Below are 25049 nucleotides of genomic sequence, written 5' to 3'. Positions count from 1 at the left end.
CGTAATATTTACGGGACATCCTGTATATAGGTCGATTTGAGAAATTCTATGCTTATAATATGTAGAAGTTTGTATATTCTGGCCGGTGGTTAGTTATTTAAAAACATCTCAGCATTATTCACAGGGCTCGTGCCGTGGAACGGGTCAGGTACACTTGTCGTCGAGTGTGCTTCATATAATAATTTTTGGTTCAGAAACTTCTTGCGAGCGAAGGTCGACAGAGATACTGAACGTGACCGAACTTAGTTTAAGAATTCAGGATGGAGTCGAGTTACAGATTTATTTATACTTACTGAACTGTATAATGTTGTGAAAATTGTGTTTTTTGCAAAGATATTAGGTATAGATCGGTTGCCGAATTAGGTTAGGGTTCATTTATACGAGCAGCAACTGCTACCGACGACTACAGCCGTTTCGAAAAATCACAGACATTTTGTAATTTAAACGGCTTGAAATTAAACATCACTGGCTTGGCACCGCCTTCAAACTAACCAGAAGGTAGCACATAGGTAAAATATTATTTTTTACTTTTTAGTTAGGTTAATTTTTGAGTTGGAAGTCGGTCGAATTTTGTTATTGAAATATTTTTTTAGGGTCAAAATTACCCTATGTTTTGCTCTAATCAGACCCATTTACCATTATACCAAAATTCACCTTGATCGGTTCAGCCGTTTAGCCGTGAAAAGGTAACAGACAGTCAGACGGACTTAATTTCGCATTTATAATATCAGTATAGATTCACAAATTTTGTCTTTGTCCGACACTTATTAGAAGGTGGTCATGTCGACCAGAAAACTTTTATTTACTTACTTTATTTACTAGTTGTTACCCGCGACTTCATCCGTGTGGAATTAAATTAATATTTAAAAAAATATATTAAAGTAAACGCACCAGCCAGTATTAAAGCGGCGTGGTGTGTAAATAATCCAAATTTCAATAAGCATCAGCCAATCAGTTTTTCGATTCTAAGGAGATCATTCATTTTGGGCCCTTTTTGAAAGTGCCGGCCAACGAAAAAAAACAGCACGAATCGTTAGAACTAGTCATTTGGAGTAATAGTTAATATGGCATGAAAGTTGTAGGAGGGCTCTGAACCAAGTTATACAGGTTCGACGATTCGTTAGTTCCATACATTTTGTCAATTTTCAAAAGTGCCCGCCAAGAAAAAAAACTGGTACGTATCGTTAGAACTGTCCATTTGGAGCAATAGTTACTACGGCTCAAATGTTGTAGGACTGCACTGAACCAAGTTATACAGGTTCGATGACTCGTCACTTCTATACATTTTACTGAGTTTTTTAAGTGCCCGCAAACAAAATAAATCATACATATCGTTATAACTAGCCATTTGCAGCAATCTTTACTATGGTATAAACATTGTAGTATAGATTTGTGTCGAGTTATACAGTTTCGACGATTCGTCCATTCCATTTATTTTATTGATTTTTTAAAGTGCCGTTTTACAAAAATATGCACTTATCACTGCTCTTATCGTTAGAACTAAAAATCAATAAAACATATGGATTTGACGAATCATCGAAACTGCATAACTGGACACAGAGCTATACTAAAATGTTTATGCCATAATAACTATTGCTGTAAATGCTAGTTACAACGATAAGTATTATTTATATTGTAGGTGGTCACTTACAAAAGTTTCAGTTTCAGTTTCATATCATAGACGGCTTTAGAAGTAACTAATGAATGATTGCTAATTAAAAATAAAAAAAACACATCATAATCGTCAAGTGTAGAAGAAAGTCTTCGAAGAGTTCGTATTGTCAGTAACGAACTACGGATTCGAGATTTGGTCGCTAACTACCCTCATGAGAAGGCTATCACTCAGCGGGCGGGCAAGCTTTGTTCGCAGTACCTACTAGAATCTCTGTGTGATCGAATAATAAATTAGGAGATCCGCAGAAACCAATGTCACCAACATAGTTCGTATTCTATTCGACGAATCGCGAACGTAAAGTGTGGTGAAGTGTTCGAAGAGCCTACGGACGTTGAAATTCCGAGAAACCCTGTTCCTGAAAGCGCAGTGTTAGTCTACCCCCACTAGGAGAATCGATAACATAAAGCGGGTAATAGGGAGACGCTCGTTGCATGCAGTTCAATACTTATGTTTGGCAGTCCTTAAAAATCAGTGGCGTGCACTAGGTTTTTAACTAGGGTAGGTACTATACGTACAAATTTTACAAAATGGATAATTCCTCCTCCAATACAGATTCGTAATGAATCCTCAGGGTATGCATTGCGTTTATGCAACTATAAAGTACACGTCATTGCTTACAAGAGGGCATGTGTCCATCGGCTGAATTGATGATAGTGAAGTGAATCATCAATAGTCAATTAAGAGGAAAGATTTGATTGTTCGTTTGTTTGCTTTGATTATGTTTTGAAACTACTCGACGGATTTGAAAATTTCTTGCATGAATAAAAGAAAGCTAGATTATCAGCGAGTGACATGGGGTGTATTCTATCCGCATATTCTAACTGGGACGGGAACTACGCGGGTGAATCATCAGGGAGTCAGCTATCTATTAGTAACCTATTCAGAATGTTAAAATGAGGCTACAAAGTGCAAATAAAAATAAAAGAACAAATAGGTCGAAGTATACAATGCTATCTAATGAAACTGCCATTGTTCTGTAATATTTCAGCATACACAACCGGACAAATAATACAAAACGTATCTAAGTATAAAATATCCGTTGCAAGATTCAAGAGACCAGCAGCAAATAAAAGTCCATGCAAACAAAGTCGTAAACATATAAAGTATGTACGTAATTAATTTATAGCTTTGATATGGACAAGAAAGGGATATTTTTTGTCCCATGTTTATTTATTGCGATGGTATTGGTCCGGGATTTAGGCCTCATTCGCACGAGAGCTTTTTTAACGGACGTTAAAAAAGCGCTCAACTGCAACAAATGCATTCTAAAGTATATGTTCACACGACAGCGTTTTTAAAACATGCCGCTTTTTTTACAGCAGTTGCATTTTCAATTTTGGGCGTTGGATAGACCTTCATTTAGCTTCATACTATATTTGAATGCTTTTTTAACGTCCGATAAAAAAGCTCTTGTGCGAATGAGAGTTTAGGTTCAACTTTGGTTGGCGTCGTAAAATGACTGGCTTCTTGGCCCTCTGTTTTTACTTCAGCAGCTGTTACGAGGTACGTCTTATGTAATGAAGGCTTATTGAAATCCTTACTGATCTGAGAATAATGAAAGAGCAAAAATCTCTCCGAGGAAATATATTTCTCATGTCAGCGAAATATCGTATGTGCTCGTATGTATACTATGTAATATTATTTGTGGTTGATTTTGTAGATTTTGTTATTATATTAGTATTATAAAGCTGAAGAGTTTGTTTGTTTGGTAGAGCGCTAATCTCAGTCATTAACTACAGATTCGATGTGAAAAAATATTTTTGTCTTGTCTGTGATAAAGGCTATATTATAGGCTATTCGTGCTGACGACAAATGCCGGAAAAATTCAATCGAGTTTATGTCACACCGTTAAGTTACAATGAGAAATGTTAAAAAATGTTTATTTATATTAGATAAATAAATAAAATATAACATTATTATAATTATAAATAATCATTTCACCGCGGCTAGTTGCCTCGACTGGTGACAGAAGGGCTGGCTCATTTTTTGCGCAAAGGATCAGCCTGGCTGTCCAGCGCGGAAATGCAGCCAGTATTCTTGCCACCATTTCGTGGGCATGATTTGTATGGTTAGATAAGTTAGCTCAAGTCCTTATCGTATTCTTTCTCAATAATAAAAAAAAAACATTATGCTACAACCGGGCAATATTATTTTGAGAGCTATCGTTGCGTGGGCGGGTAACTTTAACCACTTAAGCAAAACATGCATGGTATATGACCAGATATGGTGAATCTGTCACAAAGAGTCTCCTGGCTCGGCGATCCAGAATCCAAAACAGCCAACTGATATTTTGCCTAGCCGTCAAAAAGATAGCTGCAATACTCAATGGACAAGAGAGCATTCGCGGTCGTCAAAGGAGAAAATGCTTGGACGACATTAGAGTGTAGACCAGAATAACCACAACTGAAACGTGTTGTGGAGGTAAAGCACTGCTTCCACCTCCACAACCGAGTTTTTTGGCAGCGAACCCAGTAGATCGATGTGACCAGCAATAAGCCACCGATACATTTTAAAAAAGAGTGTGAATGAAAAAGGATTCTGTTTTGGTGTATGTAGACACCAACCCCATACGGAGGCAACCATTGCCTCTCGGAGTTCGTTAGTCTCAGTTACTCTGACGCTCAGTCCGGATAAATATACACATTTCAGTTACTGTGCTGTCAAATGCATAACCAGGATTACAGGTTTCAACGGATTAATTGCATTTAACACGTTCAGAGTGACCATACAAAGTTATCTTACCCGACAAGTCCCAATAGGTTTATTAGAAGAACGTTCACAAGCAGGTACTATGAGCCCATATTGGGCTCAAGGACATGTGAGGAGAAACTGGTATGTACCCACGTTGGGCTCACTGAACTGTGAACTGGTTAAATTTGCGATAAACTAAACGAAGAATGAAAAAATCGTTTGTGTGTTTTTGTTCCATTGTAAAGCAGTCCTTCTGTTTAAATTGTTTAAAGCAATGATCCAAAATCCCTCATTTCATTAACACTAAAACACCAAAAGGGATAAAGGATTAACGCGAAACTGTAAAGTATAACGACTGAGCAATGGAATATACACGCTACGTTTTATGAGGCAATCATCTAAAGTAGCTGAATAGCGATTAGGGTACCTTGAAGCACCTCCCAAATACTTAAAGGACGAGGGGCGGCCGGAGCGGCCATTCACAAAACTGAGCCCGATCGATAAGGAACGTCTCACCAATTCACTTTCAACTCCAATTACACTTTTCCGTTACCTACATCCATTACTTGTCCGGTTCGCTAAACTGTCTGCGACGTACGCGGTAAGTCCCCAAAAAGAGCAATGGACAGTAAATTTGATGATAAAAATAGGGGTTCCCCGTAAATATTTTCGTAAGGAATTTCATTTCTTTTCCCAATCCGACGTCAGCTTTACGCGTTGACTGGCCATAAAAATAGCTATTAGGGAAAATCCAAATATCCGTTTCAATTTATATCCTAAGTCAGTGTAAGATTTGGGGACAAATGGTAATACGGGCCGAAGTAAATTTAGATTCTTGTTATATTGGTGTAAATATATCATATGTAATGATATGAACTGTTTGCAGATTTGGAAAAAGAGAAACGAACAAAATGAACTTCGTAGAAATGATAAATACATTGTTTTATCCAGTTTCTTCCAAGAAGCAATATTTTAAGCGTTCTCACATTATTTGCTTTTAAATCTTTGAGCATAGAATATTGTTTATCGTTAGCAATACAAATTCCAAAGTAGCCTTGAAATATTTGTTGAAATAACTATGAAAATCCGTTTAGTATTATTTCCCGACACAGAGCTGGAACAGACAGAGTGCCGCCACACCATTCATCGCCAATTGTCGCCCCTTCTCTATTTTTACCCCACTACGGCGAATCCAGAAGTAAGGGTGATGATTTTGGCAATCTATGTATATATGCGTGTATATTTCACCGAAGTGTCTAAACTACTGAAATGATTTTACTGAATGGTGTCAAAGGTGGGTGTCAAAAAATTTATAATAATAGCTCGGGTAACATAGGACAAAATTTAACCCTCAGATTTTAACCTCAAAACAATTTAACTGAGATAATTATCACGTGTTTGGCATAAAGTTAAAGTTCTTTTGGCTGTCCATGGAATACGAAGCGTCTGGAAAGAATATATATACCTACGTTGGTCAATATACGCTGGCAAATACGTTAGCTACATACAGTGCGAGTGTTTCGAAACCACCAAGAGCTGGCAGAAATTATACGGACGTCAGAAAAAATAAATCCCTTGCCTACACAAACACCAAAAATGAATGTCCAAAAACTGACTACAGTAGAATCAAAGGCACACCGGACGGTAGATATTCAGGTACGAGTATTTTATAAAGAGCTTAATAAATTATACAAAAGGGTATGACGTGATAACGCCTCGTATCCTATAAATAACAGTCTTAGCTGCCTGACATGGTAATGTACTAAAATTTAGTGTAGAACTTGGTACTTAATTCTCTTTATTTTAATGGCCTTTGGTTATGTCTAGCATAAGGTATCTTCTATGGAAAACCAATGTCAAAGTTAGTTGACGAGTAGGGTTGCCAACCGTACTATAATATATAGTTATGTACTATATTTCGAGTCGACGTACCATGTACTGTTGAAGAAACAAAGTACGCAAAAATACTACATTTTGAACACTGAAATCTAACAGACAAATTTGTTATTTTAAAACTTGCTTCCTTTACATCTGCCAAAATCATTATTTTTTGACAGATGCACTAGCATCTAGCTTATCCGAGCTTGCTGAGTTCTAAACAATAATCATAATTAAAAATAAGTAACCGAACAAACTAGAAAAAAAATATAATAATCAAATCTGAAAAAGCAAATGACACTCTTATTTCTGACAAATAAATCTTGGAAAATGCAACAAGAGTACATAAATATATTGTTTTTTTTAATGTTGATTTGCTTATTACATAAAATACTAATAAATAAATAATACGTAAATAATATTTACTTAAGTGTACCTACTATATATTTTTGTAGCTTAATCTGAAAAATACTATATTTTTCTGAAAAAATGTTGGCAACCCTAGTGACGAGCTTATTTTCTGAAAGCGACTTTGTAAACGCAAACATTATTTTAATGCAATTTATGTGTGTCGATTAACGATATCATTGGTGTTGATACAATTTCATTTTAAATGTTTGGCTATTTCAGTACTGATGTATAAAACATATTTTATATGTTACAGATATATCGATATTTTTTCAATGCGCACATCCCTAATCCCTGCAGACTCGACAGTGCGCTTGATCGTGGGTTGCTGGCGTAACGAAAAGCCAAATCGGAAAGTTACAAAATGGATAGGTGCCGTGATGAAGTGAATTATTCACTACACATTTAGTGAATTACATTCCAAAAATAAACTCAGTCAACCGAAAACACCACAAATAGGAAACACTCAGCCCTTATTACCTGAGGGTGAAAATAGAAAACAAACGCTCAGGTACAAAACAAGTTCCAACATTTATAGTACGAGATCCGGCATAAGAAATATACCCTCAAAATGATATACAGCGTGTCCCGTAATTAATGGATAAAACACAAATGGTACATATACCACCTAATTATCTAAAACTAATTTGAATAGTTTTCCAAAAATCTCTAGGGTGACCAAGTTACATTTTTTTTCCGGATTTTTCAAAAAAATTTTCTTAAACATTACGGATTAAATTACCAATGGACTGTAATACGATATTTGTAAATAATGTTTTTATTTGTTTTGTACAAGAAGCTTTGAATGCAATAATTATTTTTCTATCATTAAGATGATCCAATTAACAGAAATCCTGTAAAAAAACCTGTAAAAAGGTTGCCTGCTTTCACACTGCAACTGTGGGGTTGCCAGATATACAGTTATCTATACTAATATTATAAAGAGGTTAAGTTTGTAAGTTTGTAAGTTTGTAACAATTTTTTGAAATGGGGTAATCTTCGGAACTACTGGACCGATTTTAAAAATTCTTTCACCAATAGAATGCTACGTTATCGGGGAGTGCTATAGGCTATATTTTATATTTATATCATATATAACTACTGAGATATCGCGGGTTTTCTCTTACAGGTCAGACCGAAAAACTTACTTATTCGCATGCGCTGCCTCAACCATTGCGTATAACTGAAATAAATGTATGGAGGCTTTTTGAACCTTTAAAAGTTCTATAAAAACGTCCGCGACACCATATATCTATCTTTTATATTTTAGCAGATATAGTACCTTTAGTACTTTAATAAATTATTTAAATTTTAAACTAAGGTTTACGTCATTATTTACACAACTAAACTTAAATCCTTATCAAAATAAATTATTTAATAATCACAAGGATATTTTAGAGATAAGATTTGCCCTTTACAGTATGTTAATTAGTTATATAGTTTCGGAGATAATACAAAATTTCTGAAAGTCGCAGAAATGCCGCTATTTGACGCCCGCGGTTTCAATTACGTGGTTCCCGTTCCCGTATGAATATGAGGACCAAACATAGCCTATGACACTCGCAAATAATGTAGCTTTCTATTGGTAAAAGAATTTTCCAAATCGGTCCAGTAGATCCAGAGATTACCCCCGACAACCACACAAACTTTACCTCTTTATAGTATTAACATAGAAGTCGCTTGGGAAATTATAGTCTTTTGGTCATTGCATCACGCACAAAAGGCTGGACCAATTTTGCTGAGGGTAGGGATAGGATAGAGGTAGGGAAGGGGTAGGATAGAGGTAGGGTAGGGGTAATTTAGGGAAAGTGTAGGGTAGGGTAGGGTAGGGTACGGATAAGGTAGGGGTAGTGTAGGGTAGGGGCAAGGTAGAGGTAGGGGAAGGATATGGAATGTATAGGGTAGGGGAGGAGTAGGATAGGGGTAGGGTAGGGTAGGGGTAGGGTACGGGTAGGGTAGGGTTAGGGTAGGGATAAGGTAGGGGTAGGGAAGGGTTAGGGTTAGCGGTAGGGTAGGAATAAGGTAGGGGTAGGGTAGGGGTAGATTAGGGGTAGGGTAGGATAGGGTATGGATAGGTTACGGGTAGGGTTAGGGTAGGGTAAGGTGGGGTGAAGGAAGGGTTAGCGTTAGCGGTAGGGTAGGAGTAAGGTAGGGGTAGGGTAGGGTAGGGTTGGGTAGGTTTACGAGCAGGATAAGGTAGAGGTAGAGAAGTTTACATCAATTTTTACGCGGACGAAGTCGCGGGCGTCCGCTAGTGTTATTATATTTATATAACCTCATCAGTTATTAAGTTGTCTAATATACTGACTGAAGCTTACTTTATGCTTAATTTAACTGTATTAGATTGCCTTTTATAGTTCATGGTTTCCTAGATTTTGTATAAAAATGTGTTGGGCCGCAATGTAACTGGGCAACCTATTTGCAATGTCATGAACTATAACTAATATTTATTTCTTATCAATAATGAATAACAGATGAGGTTATATTATTTCTAATGCCGGATCTTAGACCATAAAGGAGATAAATAGTAACGGTTCATCAATGGATCGCTCTTTTTGTATTCCGTGATAGTTTTAAGTAGGCTGTGGGAGGGGAAGTGAAAACTTTATCGACAGTTACCTCGAGGTGCGTGTTACTGGCTGAAGGACATTAGTATTTGTAGTAGTTAGTATTACCTACTATATATATAATTAGCGGACGCCCGCGACTTCGTTCGCGTGGGTTTCAGTTTTTCACAAATCCCGGGAACTATGGAATTTTGCGGCTTGAAAAGTAGCCTATGTGTTAATCCAGAATAAAATCTATTTCCATTGCAAATTTCAGCCAAATCGCTTCAGTAGCCGTAGCGCAAAGGAGGAAAAAACATACACACTTACACCTTACTTTTCGCTTTTTAATATTACTGTGATTACTAGCGGACGCCCGGCGGTTTCACCCGAGTTTATGTTCCAAAGATTCTTCTTAAAAAAGGGGTAAAAGAACGTGGATCTAGTGGTACAAGAAGTTTTAAAATCGGTTCAGTAGATCCAGAGATTACCCCTTACAATACCTCAAACTGTACCTCTTTAGAATATTCTTATAGAAAAAGCTGAAGAATTAGTCTGTATGAACGCCATAATCTCAGGAACGAATGGTTAAACCGATAAACTCTTCTAGACAGATAGATAGTCCATTTAACAAAGAAGGCTATAAACTGCATAACTTTACGCTTTAACCAAGAGATACGACGTCGTGTAGAAACCGAAAGGGGTGTCAATTTTCATCCTCCTCCTAACATCCGCTTCCATCTTAGATTGCATCATCATATAGGTACCATCAGGTGAGACTGTAGCCAAGGCTAACTTGTATAGAATAAAAAAAGAAACTAGTACGACTAGTAAAAATATTGCCCGCATAAAAACTACAATTGTTACTCTTTTATTTTGGTTACCAATACTTCAGGACAATTTAAAGGGTAGGTACGTAGTAATCTAATAAATTTTACCAGCCTTTATATTCCTGGTATTACCGGGTAAATTAAATATTGGTTTAATAATATTAACTTAGTTCAGTTTACTGAATATTACTAAAGTAGATTTAGCTTAAACCGATTATCTATTGTAATTGGTTTCTGGAGTTGTTACATTTAATGTTTAGTTTGGATTTGATATCTACTACTGATGCCCGCGATTTCGTCGATATGAAATTACTAGCGGACGCCCGCGACTTCGTCCGCCCTTAAACCTCTTTAATCCGGTCCTATCGCAAAATCCGTTCTTAGTGGATACCTGCTAACTATAAACTACCTCCCTGCCAAATTTCAGCTTTGTACATCAAGCGGTTTTCGAGATTTCAATATGGCCTTTCGTATTTATATATTAAGATGTATTTCATAATATTTTATGACTACTTATGGCAGGTGTCCACATATCCGCATCGTAAGTGTCGGACTCATCGCATCAAGCGGATTGTAGTATTCTTTGTTTAGAAAGTCGTACTCCACTCCACGTCCACTGATCCGCATCGATCCGATACCTACTTACGACGCGAATATGTGGACACCTGTCGCCATAAGTAGTCGGTCATAAAATATTATGAAATACATCTTTGAAGTACTCTCTATCATCATCTATATCAACTTCCCAACTTGAACGTTGAGAAATTTAACTGACTTGGAAGCGGTGTGGTACACAAAGTATTTAATTCAGTTAGGCGATTTAAGAATTTTAGCAAACTCATATGTGATTACAAAAATAAGAAAGCTAATATCGAACACAGGTTATGTGATTCACAACATTTGTCAGGACAATTTAATTAACAAATCAAACTGTAACCAAAATAAGACCCTAAAATGGCAGAGAATGAAAACATATAGAAATAAAAACTACTCGACGGATTTGAACGTTACTTGGTACAATTATTCTTCATACTCCTGGGCAGGTTATTGTATACTTTTCATCACGCTACGATCAATAGGAGCAGAGCAGTGAAGGGATCTGTTGGGAAAAAGAGAGAAGTTATTAAGGGCATCCACTAGTAAAGCTTAAAGCACTCGGAGGTAGTGTAGCCCAGAGCCTTGTGATCCTAAGCCACTAACCATTGATTCAACGAAGCTAGCAAGTAGTCACTTGTAAATAAGTTATATCAATAAACCGGTAGGTACTGCCCAAACACAATTTATCAATCAGAATGTTTGAGTTGTATGTTAAGTGGACCTAGACGTGGATAACTATACAAATTGGCCTGCTCTTAATATTAACTCAATCGAGGCTAATGATATTACGCTGGAAGTCCTTTGTAGTAATATAATTATACAATATTCATGTTTATATAAATATTCATGTACCTAATTTAGTACATAGCCTAAGGGTGGCCTAAGCCACAATCTTCACAAGCGAGGTTATTACGGTGAATTTATCTTGAAACTTTTTTGAGGGGCATGTTATAGACTACTTGTAGCAAATATTTTATATTAATAAACGGCCTCCGTGGCGCAGTGGTGTGCGCGGTGGATTTACAAGACGGAGGTCCTCGGTTCGATCCCCGGCTGGGCCGATTGAGATTTTCTTAATTGGTCCAAATCGGGCTGGTGGGAGGCTTCGGCCGTGACTAGTTACCACCCTACCGACAAAGACGTACCGCCAAGCGATTTAGCGTTCCGGTACGATGTCGTGTAGAAACCGAAAGGGGTGTGGATTTTCATCCTCCTCCTAACAAGTTAGCCCGCTTCCATCTTAAATTGCTTCATCACTTACCATCAGGTGAGATTGTAGTCAAGGGTTAACATGTAATGAATAAAAAAAAAACAATGAAAGTCATTAAATCAAATAATACCTAATCGACACCTCCCGTGACCAGAAGGCTGGCCTATATTTAGGCCAAAGAATTAGTATTGCCATACAACGTGGCAATACTGCCAGCCTTCTGGGCACTTTAACTATAATCGTAGATTCGGACGAATTCTACGACGCCTGAGCCTTTAGATATAATTTAAATTTTTAAGTATATTTTCTTTTTAATTTTTATAATATGTAGTTATAGATATTTAGGTACGGAGTTTTAATATTATTGCAAAACTTTATAAAATTGAATAAATATTAAACATCACATACCTAAATATTGTCTACTATGTCGAGTTCAAGAAGTGTAAAATCTATGTTATACACATGTCGGAGGATTAGATAATAGCGCCATCTTACATTAATCAGAGTAACTAGAAGCTGTTAGAAACGTCAAGTGTCATTTATCTGTCAGCCTGTCTTTCATAATTACAGCCTCTGCTTCCTTACTAAAGCTCTCGCAACTGGCTCGAGCTTGCAATATCGCCTCAGCTGTAATTTTCAACTTCGCACTTAGATATATCATAATGCACAGTTTGATGGTACAAAGAAAGCGTTAGCTTTTAGCGATGTCTGTTCTGTGGTACAAAGTTACTATAGTCCAGCCTTTCTTGATGAATACTGTTTACCAACAAAGAAATTAGAAATGAAGGTAGAAAACGCATGTCATTTCATAACTTATTTATTTTTTAATTATGTATGGTTTGTTTATAAAATGTTATTTAAAATATATTAGCCATATCTAATTGTTCTAAGCTTATTATTCTAATTTATTTTCATAAAATGAACAAGTTAATTATAATTATTATTAGTTGTGAAATGACTAGTGACTTATACCCTCATTTACAATTTGTTTGTTGGTAAACAGTACTCAAGAAAGGCTATGTATAAATTCTCGGATTTCTCTAGGAAGTGTTAGGCTAAGATAAAAGTTGCTAAACCAGGTTTTGCTGTCCAATCATCCAACCCTTCTTCGATTCATTCGACTTGGATTCTCCAATAACTCAAAGATGAAAGTAAATCTGTGCAGATTTAGCATTTTAAGAAGCCAGCAAAAGTTGCCTATTGAGTCTTTTATCATATGATTCCATTCTTCAAAAGATCGCTTTCGGATGAGCCTTTAAACGGGAATAATAAAGTATCCGTTGGATTTTATCTGTGAAAATGGAAACTCTGAAGGGGCTGCCTCTCTTTTGAGTCAATAGGCATTAGCATAAAACCAATATCGACACAGCTGTCTCGCCTGACCGGTACCTGAGTAGTGAAAGATGAAAACGTTTTTGTTTAGGATATTTGAACGACCTTCCACTGCAGTGGGTACCTATACGACCTGCTGGTCATGTTAAAATAGATTGGTTTGGATAGCTTGTCATACGTAAAATATTACGTTGAAGGGTAACTGGTAAATATTGTTATATTTTAGTATCCTGTCAAAAGGAAGCACTTGAAAAAACAGTTATTAAAAATACAGAGACAGAGACTTCCAATTTTTATGTGTATTGATATCACACTAATATTATAAAGGCGAAAGTTTGCGTGTAAGTATGTTTGTTCCTCTTTTACGCTGCGGCTACTGAAGCGATTTGGCTGAAATTTGGAATAGAAATAGATTTTACTCTGGATTATCACATAGGCTCCTTTTCATCCCGGAAAAATACATGGTTCCCGCGGGATTTGTGAAAAACTGAATTTCACGCGGACGAAGTCGCGGGCATCCGCTAGTTGTATTATAAATTATTGATCGATGAATAGTTTAATACCTGTTTCATTTTTTTAAAAAAGAACATAACATCTTACTGCTACCTATATTATTTTCCTTCCGTACAATATCAGGTGCCGTAAGAGGTAATTGTCTGTGTGAGAGAGTTTTCAGGGACTTCGTAAAGATAATATTGGCAATTGTTCAATATTTCAAGATGAGTACCTGACACTGAATAAAACGTGAGTTGATTTTTAATGGGATTTGCACATTAAACAGACAAAAAGTATTATTAACTCCTAATTAACTTTTATTTATTCTATTTTGCTGTTTTTAGTTCTAAAATCAAGCCTATTAGACATACAAAGTTACATAGGACTTTGTATGTCTAACAGGCTTTGTATGGCAGGCAGGAAAAATAATATTAAGTCACTTAACTATCTTTTTTTTTCTGGCTATTGACTCTTAGTACCTATGTTCTAAATAAAATAGAGGTAGTAGATTTTATAAATTAGGTATTTTTAGTTTTTAAAACAATTTTTCCTATTTCTGTTCTAAATGTCCCACGTTTAGGTTCAGGCTATCTATATGCTAAATATGTAGCCTTTAAATAGATAGCCTAATCTATACTTATAATAAAAGTGTAATAGGTCCAATCCTGACGTGTCTACATTGAAGATATTTCGATTTTTTTTATTGGAGGGCAATATTAAGGTACTGAAGCCAACATTTTTGCCTATCCGTCTTTTCGTCGACCGCGCATCACGTCAAAACTACTGAATGAATTCAAATGAAACTTGACATTAGAGTTCATACTATGAAAAAGGTTATATGATACTTTTTGTCGTGAAAATGTATTACATCTCTTGAGAAAAAGAGAGTGGTTGCGACGAAGCAGCTTTGGCTTAACATAAAGACATGTCAGAGGTTTGCAATTAATATTAAAAAGGCACAGTAACGATGAATAACTTGGAACAATAGAAAACTGTTTCATTTCCTCGTGACGTTGGAACGAATAAGAAAAAATAATGTTAAACAATAGTATGCTTTGGGTTCAGTGAATCGAATGGTGAAGAGAAACAAATTGCTCGGGGTAATCACGGAAACAATGCCGGTGCTACCCCCGTTTTGTGCAAGTGTAAATGTGGATTGCTATTAAAAATAAATGCGCAATCGTAGACGTGGCAAGCTGTTATTCTCGCGATAATTCGTACTAGACGACGCCCTGCGGTTTCACCCGCATAGCTCCTGTTCCCGTGAGAATACCGGGATAAAATATCGAATATGACACTTAAAAATATTGTGGCTTTCTAGTAGTAAAAGGATTTTTAAATCGGTTCCCCTATCGTATAGGGGAAATACCACAAACTGTACCTCTACAATATTAGCAAAGAAATAGAATATATGTAGATTAACAATCGGCAACTGGAACTATGTTTGTGTATAGAGTTAGTTTACGGATTTCACATCGCAAATCCGTTCGCAAAGCTCAGCTATTCCACTAATTATAAGCGTTGTTAATACTGGACATTCATCATCTGTTCCAATATTATAAATGCGATAGTAAGTCTGTTTGTCTGTTAGCTTTATACAATTAAACGGCTGAACCGATTAAGATGAATTTTGGTAAACGGGATCTTGAACAAAGGGTAGTCCAGTAGGGTACAACTTTTTGTCCCTAAAATAGAAGGGGGTGAAAATGAAGGGATTGAATATTTCTTATTTAAAACTTGCCACATACTTCGTGGTCGTTTACTTTCTGAAAGTCCGTTTACCAATTAGCAAAGGCCTCCTCCAACCTTCTCCATTCTGATCTCTCTACTACTACTACTACTTTACTACTTTAGTCCAAGTTTTTCCAGCAAATTTTCATCATTATTATAGTCTACAAGTTATGTGCCTTTTAAAGTTATGTGCATTTAAAGAAATTAAATATCACGTGTTTCAAACGGTGAAGGTAAAACATCGTGAGGAAACCTGCATACCTGAGAATTTTCATAATTCTCTTCGTGTGTGAAGTCGGTCAATCCGCATGATGAGGCAAAGAATTAACCACAAAGCTCTTGCTCTATAGCCACAAAGTCTGGAGACAAAGTTGCCTACCAATTTGTCTATGGCAGAAGTTTGACTGACTTTAACTATTAATTAACAAACCATAAAAGGTTCGCCCTCGACTGCATGAATGTTATCCTTTTTATCACCACACAACCTTGTCATGTACTAACCAACGGTTCAACAAGGCAGTTATCTGGACCTTACAATATAGGAATTACCTTGGGATAACAACGAAACACAATGCAGCAAACTTTACCCCCCCATATTTTCTGTGTAACTGCGAAAAATGGAGCAAACATTCATACAAACTGTATTGTATTGTTTCCCGTGATATTGTTAGTTTTCCGCTTCACAATCGCTCCCTGTGGACGTACCTACTTGTTGTTTCAGTTTATGTGGAACTTGTTAAACTTAAATCGATTAGACAATACAATGTTGTGAATACAAAACATTCGACTTTACAAGCTAAGGATTAAAATATAAAATAGTTTAAAAAACTAAAAAACACGCTATTAGCACGCACTAAATATTACAAATAAAATGGCAACATTTTGTCCAATAATAATAGTTTATAAAAAACTTTGAAACACGGTTAAAGCACGCAATAAAAGATGGACGTCCGCCATATTGGATTTAAGTCACGTGACTATTTTTTTCGTATTCCTGACAGCAAACCCTTAGGTATCCAAATCATGGGGGTAGATTTCAAAAGCCAGTCCGACGTCTTGGGGAGGCCGTCATATTTAATTTGTAATGACATTTCTTAGCTAGTCATGTATTGTCATCAGAACTCGGAGCATGTGTGCAAAATTTTATCCTAATCGAAGACCGGAAAGTGGTTCAAATTGAGATTCCAAGATGTTCTTACGTACGTAGTTAGTAACAATTGGAGCTAAAAGTGTTAAAAAATTAAGCAATCTTTTATTATGCCATCTATTTTACCTTAAAAAATACTAGGAGTATTTGTAGTATTTTACAATAGGCATAACAAATGGGCATGTAGCTCTGTTTTTTTTCTGGAGATTTTCTGGGGAAAATCTCTTGGATACTTTTTCGCTAAGGGGAGACAATAAATTATATCGGATATCTACCGACCAAACCTCACGATGTTCCAACATCTGGTGACTGGAGTTTGGACGTTTTTGCTATAACTACTGCACTTCAGCCAGCAGTATCCACAAAACGAGGTTCTTTCTGCTCCTTACTGAAATGTTACCCAATAAAATATCTTAATAAACGAACTGATAGTTCGTTACAAAATTTCACCCTTCCATTTTTGTGGCACAAAATGGAAAATATAGATTTTGATCTTCTCAATCGTGAAGCACAACCTATATAATCGTAATTACCCCTAAACCTATTCTTACGAGAAAAAATAAATAAATTAGTCATGTACATTACCAAAAAACAAGTAAAAAAAGTGTTTACAGCTTATCTAACAGATTATGTACCTCCACATTTGTAATACTTCAATATATAATGAAAGGAACAAAAAAGAACCTTCGCCGTTTCATCAGAATTCCCGGAAAAATGTTTGCGTCGAAAGTTTTTCTTTTAAGGATTACGTTACCTACCTATTACCCAAGTTATTTAGTATTATTTACCTTGCCTATTTTTTAAACGCTTAACCTCGGATTTTAAGGTGACTGCAGACTGACAAATTACTACATTTTCCATTTAAAGTTTCAACATAAATTCCTGCAATGGCGGTGCATTCCATTTTGCAAAGTTCAGGACTAAAATAAATGGATACGATGTCAGCGTCTCAGTATAAATATAGCATGTTTTCTTTTGTGAACTTTTTAAAAGTAGCAAAGTTGCTCATTTTATTGAAGCTTTCTTATTCGTTATCCGTTATTGTAGTAGTGTAGTTTTAATATTAGCTCCTTATACATATGTATAGATCATTTTTAATCTTCTATTTAAAAATTCGACGACAGGTTTATTCTTAGTATAAGCCTACTGTTAGGTTTATAAATTAGGTAGGTATAAAAGCTGATATATGTATAGAAATAACGAAACGTCGAACCTGTATAACTTGGTTCAAAACCCTCCTACAACTTTTATGTCATATTAGCTATTACTCCAAATGGCAAGTTCTAACGATTCGTGCCATTTTTTTTTGTTGGCCGCCACTTTCAAAAAGGGCCCAATATTAATGATCTCCTTTGTCAGTTTATTTTCTTTAGGTAGGTAACTATGAGTTTTATTAGATAAATTCATAGTCTTAAATTATAACTTCTACATACCTGTAAATTAGTAAGTACCTACATAATTAGAAGAACTTAGCAGTTTACTAGCCAGGAGTGGGTATTAATAATGACAATTGTCCAGCGAGCAAGAATGGAACCCAGGGGTTCAAACAGCCCAGGCTACATAATCGTAGAACTATTTGGGCAGGGCGTAGAACTATAATCCAGGCTTATATATCCTTCCAACTGTATGTGCGATTGTTACTCGTTAGAACTTTCCTTATCAACCCATATACGGCTCACTGCTGAGCTCGAGTCTCCTCTCAGAATGAGAGGGGTTAGGCCAATAGTCCACCACGCTGGCCCAATGCGGATTGGCAGACTTCACACACGCAGAGAATTAAGAAATTCTCTGGTGTAAAGGTTTCCTCACGATGTTTTCCTTCACCGATTGAGACACGTGATATTTAATTTCTTAAAATGCACACAACTGAAAAGTTGGAGGTGCATGCCCCGGACCGGATTCGAACCCACACCGTCCGAAATCGGAGGCAGAGGTCATATCCACTGGTCTATCACGGATCTCTAGTTAGAACTTCAGTCTTCGCAATTTCTATGGCTGCGAAGCCTGGACAATAAGGGCCACAGACAGAAAAAAAATAGATGCCTTTGAGATGTGGTGTTGGAGAAGGATGCTTCGTATACCGTGAACCGCTAGAAGAACAAACATCTCGATACTGAAACAGCTTCACATTTCCACTAGACGTTCAACTGTATGTTACCAGAGGATTTTAAGTTACTTTGGCTTTGAGTCGCCTTCCCGATAACCTGGATAAACTAATAGTGGTGGGCAAGGTGGAGGGGGTACCCGCTGGTCTGACCAGGTTAAGTTACTTACCGGCCTCCCTGTAACAACAGCCATTAGAAAAGCTGAAGACCGGACTGTATGGAGGCGAATGATTAAAAACGCATCGAAAGGACTGCAGACACGGCCTTCAGCAATGAAGAATGCACCAAGAAGAGAGTGCGATTGATTAACAAACATCCAATTATACAGAATTTCATTTACATTAGTAGGATCAACGTGAATTTGGCCATAACAAAAACGTAGCGAGTACATGTGGGTTAACTACGCCTATATCGTCGGTAAACAGGAAAATTTAAGGCCGACTGCGGTATCTTTGGCATGCGTGACGCGCATTTGTGATGAGCCACCCGCCCAAGATATTACTGTTCAATATAATGTACCTATATGAGTACACTTCTATGTGTTGCCACGGAATACGTAATAGTAGTAGTAGTTAGGTATTTCTAACTTTGGTCATCCTTTGTGTTACTCCCAGCCCTAACTTATCTGTGAGTTTGTCTGTAACATCGTAGCAAGGGAATTTATGAATTATGATGTGGCTTCTTTTTGTAAGTGGACGTGATCGAGATACTCGTAGATTCAATAAACCATTTTGACGGCCTCCGTGGCGCAGTGGTATGCGCGGTGGATTTACAAGACGGAGGTCCTGGGTTCGATCCCCGGCTGGGCCTAGTGAAGTTTTCTTAATTGGCCCAGGTCTAGGCTAGTTACCACCCTACCGGCAAAGACGTACCGCCAAGCGATTTAGCGTTTCGGTGCGATACCGTGTAGAAACCGTTAGAGGTGTGGATTTTCATTCTCCTCCTAACAAGTTAGCCCGCTTCCATCTTAGACTGCATCATCACTTACCATCAGGTGAGATTGTAGTCAAGGGCTAACGTGTAAAAAATAATAAAAAAACCCCAGCCCTAACTTAAAATTCTTGTAGGTATCTGTGACGTTGTAACTTATTGAGTTTGTCTGTGACGTTGTAACTTATAAGGGAATGTACAAATTATGATGTGGCTTTTTTAAGCGGGCGTGATCGAGATATTCGTAGATTCAATAAACAAATCCGAAGATTTTGGCGTTTTTTTTATTACCTATGATGAAAACAATTTCTAGCACAATCTTGAATAGAGATGATGACACTTATTTAAATTGTACATAAATCAGGAGTAGGTATGCTAATAGTCAGCGCCGGCCCGAGGTAAATTTTAGAATGGAGCGAGATCCAATTATGGCGCCTTTCCTGTTTGCTCCTAACATTATATACTAGGGACGTTTGAAAAGTTCGTAGCCTAACGTATATTGGAATGTCTCTCCAGGCGCCCCCTAGGATTTGGCCCCTGGAGCGACCGCTCCGTTCGCCGTATGGATGGTCCGGCCCTGCTAATAGTAAACCAATTTCAAAATATATATCAAGTGTCTGCATCTAACTACTTATTTAATATGGGTGATGATTATGTGGCAACTGATTTGATTGATAAATGGGCTAAAGAAGGTTAATGCGTGCCTCTGTCAGGAATCCAATAATAAACCAAGTAGATGAACTAATTAATGTTTATTAACACACACGAATGATATAACTTTAAGATACATAAAATGGCTTAACTAAGCGGACTGGTTATAATGAATACTAGAACACGAGCGTTGGTAGGGACGAGTTAGGAACGACTGCCTTAACTTCACATCGAAGCGAACGTTCTTACAGAAAATGTTTACACAGCAGTTTGCGTGCTTAGGGTTCACTTCAAACGGTATTTATGATTGAGTACAAGGCACGCTACATTTAACATAGTAGTAGTGTCATTATTGCCTCTAAAGACATATGTGATATCATTGTGGTGTCATATTTTTTTTATTTAGAATCTTTCGAAATTCATAAATATTTTTGGAAGCCCGTTTAAAACATTTATCTTTGTAACAGTGTGTGAGTAAAGAGTATTTGACTTTTATTAAATTACAATGGCAATCGTAGGCAGAGCGATAAAATTTGCCTAATGCACAATAACATATTGATGGAATGTATTTGCAAAGGGAAGTATAGTAAATAGTCGATATTTGCGCAATCCATCACGACGAACAATGATGGATTATCCCAGCTGCGATGTCAGTACCTTCTGCCTTCACTCCGAGCGCCGGTAACCGTTCGGAACACGTGATGCCATCTAGAACTCCAATGAATCATTGTTATGCAACATACCTAGTACGTACTATGCTTTAGGAATTGAATCCGTCTTTCCAAATTAATTTATAAATGAATTTATAGTACTTTTGGTGTTATTTTTGCTCGCATCCTCATTATTAACAGCCATTTTATTACAGGCCTACTACAGGGCCATGCCTCCGTATATGGGTTACTAGCGGACGCCCGCGGACGAAGAATTTCGTCCGCGTGGAATTTAGTTTTTCGGGATAAAAAGTAGCCTATGTGTTAATCCATGCTATAATATATCTCAATACCAAATTTCAGCTAATTCGGTTCAATAGTTGAGGCGTGAAAGAGTAACAAACATCCAAACATCGATTTTCGCGTTTATAATATTAGTAGGACATGTGGATAAGGACCTTGGGATACAGGATATGGACCTTAGTTAGACCCACAACGCTGCTCCAATGCGGGTTGGCGGGCCTAGGGTTACATTGCTAAATTCTTTAATGACCATTATCAGATTTCATTATATATTAATGATAACGACCAGGACCGATTCGGCGGTGTAACACCACCAACTTCCCAATTCACCAACGGACTGAGAGATGTTTTTCTTTTTAATTTTTTTTTTATTATTTTTTATTTTTTATTAATAACCAGCACAACCCTGATATTAAACATTATCATTTTAAGCCTCCGTATATGAGAGTCCCAAAGTGCTGGAATGGCAACCCCGCACTAGAAAGCGCAGTGTTGGTCGACCCCCCACCAGGTGGACTGACGACATCAAGCGAGTCGCAGGGATTCGCTGGAAGCCGCCAGCCGGTGGCTCAGTATCGTGATGTTTGGCAGTCCCTACAAAAGGCCTATGTCCTGCAGTGAACGTCCATCGGCTGATATGATGATGATGATGATGATTAAGAGAAAGGATTTGGAGCTTAAAAAATTAGGTTTAATTTAATAATAATTATATTTAATTTGTTTCAGAACATGGTGGAACACAAATCAAGGGAGGCTATATGCTACGATACAAACGTAAGTATATTCTTTATCAGCCGATAGACGTCCACTGCTGGACATAGGCCTCTTGCATGGACCTCCAAGCACAACGATCTCGAGCCGCCAGCATCCAGCGGCTCCCTGCAACCCGCTTGATATCCTCGGTCCACCTAGTGGGGGGTCGCCCAACACTGCGCTTTTCGGTGCGGGGTCGCCATTCCAGCACCTTGGGGCCCCAACGTCCATCGGCTCTTCGAACTATGTGGCCTGCCCATTGCCACTTCAGCTTCGCGACTCGCTGAGCTATGTCAGTGACTTTGGTTCGTCTGCGGATCGCCTCATTCCTGATTCGATCACGCAGAGAAACTCCAAGCATAGGTCGCTCCATCGCACGCTGAGTGACTTTGAGCCTTCTAATAAGGCCCATAGTCAGTGACCAAGTCAGTCAATATCAGTTTAGCATAGACAAAACAATGGAACTCAAATATAGAGACGGCAAAAAATAGGCACGTGATAGGTATCCGTAGTTTTTCCCAATCGCACTGAATCACAAAGGCTCTCCCACACTTGAAATTATTTTCACACAATACTGGGGCGTGCACTTGCACAATGAAATCTGAATAAAGCCTCAATAAAGGTATGCATGAGATTCAGCGTGGAAAACTCTCAAAGCATTCTTTGTACCGAGATACCCAGCGCTTTGTAGTGCGATCAGCCTATTCACTATTCATATTACTAAAATCACACATCTCACTAACTCGATTACCATAGTGCTGAGGCGACAGAAGTTAAAGGTCACGGTTGTTCTGTCGCTTCGCTAAGTGCGTATTATTTGCTGGAGAGCTTTTGGGTAGGTTTTTGTAGCATACTGAAAATTTGCCCTGTAAATTGTACATTTTCTATAACTACTACATAGAACAGCAGGCTTATTCACTATCTTTGACGTATGCTAGCTGACGCCGAGCGGTTTCACCCGCGTGGTTCCCGTATTCGTAGGAAAACGAGGATAATATATAGCTTATAGCCTTTCTCGATAAATGGGCTATCTAACACTGAAATAAATTTTCAAATCGGATCTATAGTTCCTGAGATTAACGCGTTCAAACAAACTCTTCAGCTTTATAATATTAGTATAGATTAACACAAAATTTCATTGGTAATTTTCATTAGCAAATTCAACACATTTGTATCCCAACTCCCAAGTGTGCTGCCCTTAGCGGATTTTTTCAAAACCTTTGGAGAAAAAGACTCATTAAATTAATAAAATCAACATGGTTTGACTATTACAGTCCCTCGTCGCTCGTTCTATAGAACTCATGTTCCGTGGGTAGTTGTAATTTTTAAGCTGAAACATCCCTGTACCTCTTTTGTAGAACTGGAACCCTAGTATAGAACTGGAGACCTGCCAGCCCAAAGTGATGTTTTTTATATAATTTTGCAAAAAAAATCCTTAAAGCACTTTGAAATATTTATATAGCTGGGAATTACCAAAATTCCACTTCTGATTATCGAATAAAGACTAAATCACACGGGCTGAATATCGGGATATCGTATCCCATGGACTGATATTGAATGCTGCGTACTTCTATAATATCGTGCCTCGACTAGGTTTTACAATATTCGTCAGGGATGGCAAATTACACAAAGGAATACTATCAATCATCGCCGGAATGATTACTTAACTTGCTACTATAGGTTTTTACCCTCTAATTACAAATTTGAAAATTGATCAAGTATAGCGCAGATAGTATCAGATGTAAACCAGGATTAACTATCGTATGGCAATGAGTCAGCCACCAGCGGATCTCGGACTTGCAACTGATTCCAGGGGCCCCTTTACAACTAGTTAATGCTCCCCTTCTCCGCTCGTAACTAACAATGCAATGGTCGCACTATACGGATAACTGACTCACCCAATTCTCTCACTCACTGCTAAACTGACTAGATCCAGCTAAAGCGATAAACCACGTTTAACTAAGTAAACTTGAGAGTTACGATTTTATTATTGCACTAGCTGACGCCGCGCGGTTTCACCCGCGTGGTACACGTTCCCGTAGGAATACGGGGATAATATATAGCCTATAGCTTTCCTCGATAAATGGGCTATCTAACACTGAAAGAATTTTTCAAATCGGACCAGTAGTTCCTGAGATTAGCGCGTTCAATCAAACAAACAAACAAACAAACAAACAAACTCTTCAGCTTTATAATATTAGTATAGATTTATTACATTAGATAGTGTAGGTATCTATTTTTTCCTTAACCTTATTATTACATTATTTCGATTTTATCGTATATAAGTTTAGGTATCCGTACTCGTATATTGACTGACGACAGCAGAATAACAAAAAGCTCGTAAACTAGGCCGCAGGTGACACATAATCCTCCCTTTACTCCTCATAAAGAGCTTCCCCCACTTTACGACCACGACACTACTCCGCGCTTTTAATTTATTTCCATATCGTTCAAAGTGGTCTCGTCATTTTGACGTCATTTATATATATATATATTTTTATAACAAATTAGTCATTGACTACAATCTCACCTCACGGTAAGTGAAGATGCAATCTAAGATGGAAGCGGGCTAACCTCTGTCTTGTAAATCCACGGCACACCATCGGATGCCGTCAAGCAAATATCAAGTCCGTTCCTGGCCGACGAATCCCTTCTGCGTTTGATTACCACTTACCAGCTTAGGTCAGTTCAGGATTTTATCATTTCTAAATTGCTTCAGATCTGGTCTTTTTGGTAAGCCGTGGCTAGGAGAAAGTTTTTGGATAGTGGGAGGCCGTGACTAGTTACCACCCTACTGGCAAAAAAGTACCTACCGCAAATCGATTTAGCATTCCGGTACGATGTCGCGTAAAAACCGAAAGGATATGGATTTTATCCTCTTCTAAACAAGTTACCCCGCTTCCATCTTAGTTTGCATCATCACTTACTGAGGTGAAATTGTAGCTAACTTGTTAATTATACATAAAAATGTGTGTGTGTTTGTTATTGTTTGTTCATTCACGCCGCAACTACAGAACCTATGTGGCTGAAATTTGGTATGGAGATAAATTATACCCTTTTTTTTAACGTGGGGATATCCTCATGGATACCTTCTCGCTACGGGAGGAAAGAAGGTTA

At 37.5% G+C, this 25049-nt stretch overlaps 1 protein-coding gene across 1 annotated transcript in view; it reads left to right on the top strand.

The window, feature by feature from the left end:
* LOC112056965 (uncharacterized) overlaps window positions 1-25049 on the top strand; it is an 83260-nt gene that overhangs the window by 8581 nt on the left and 49630 nt on the right. Inside the window, exon 3 of the mRNA XM_024097453.2 lies at window positions 21906-21953. Coding sequence (XP_023953221.1) covers window positions 21906-21953 — 48 coding nt within the window. The remainder of the gene's footprint in view (window positions 1-21905; window positions 21954-25049) is intronic.

This window comes from Bicyclus anynana, chromosome 21 (assembly GCF_947172395.1).
Source record: "Bicyclus anynana chromosome 21, ilBicAnyn1.1, whole genome shotgun sequence".
Lineage (NCBI taxonomy): Eukaryota > Metazoa > Arthropoda > Insecta > Lepidoptera > Nymphalidae > Bicyclus > Bicyclus anynana.
This window is presented reverse-complemented; position numbering and strand designations above follow the sequence as displayed.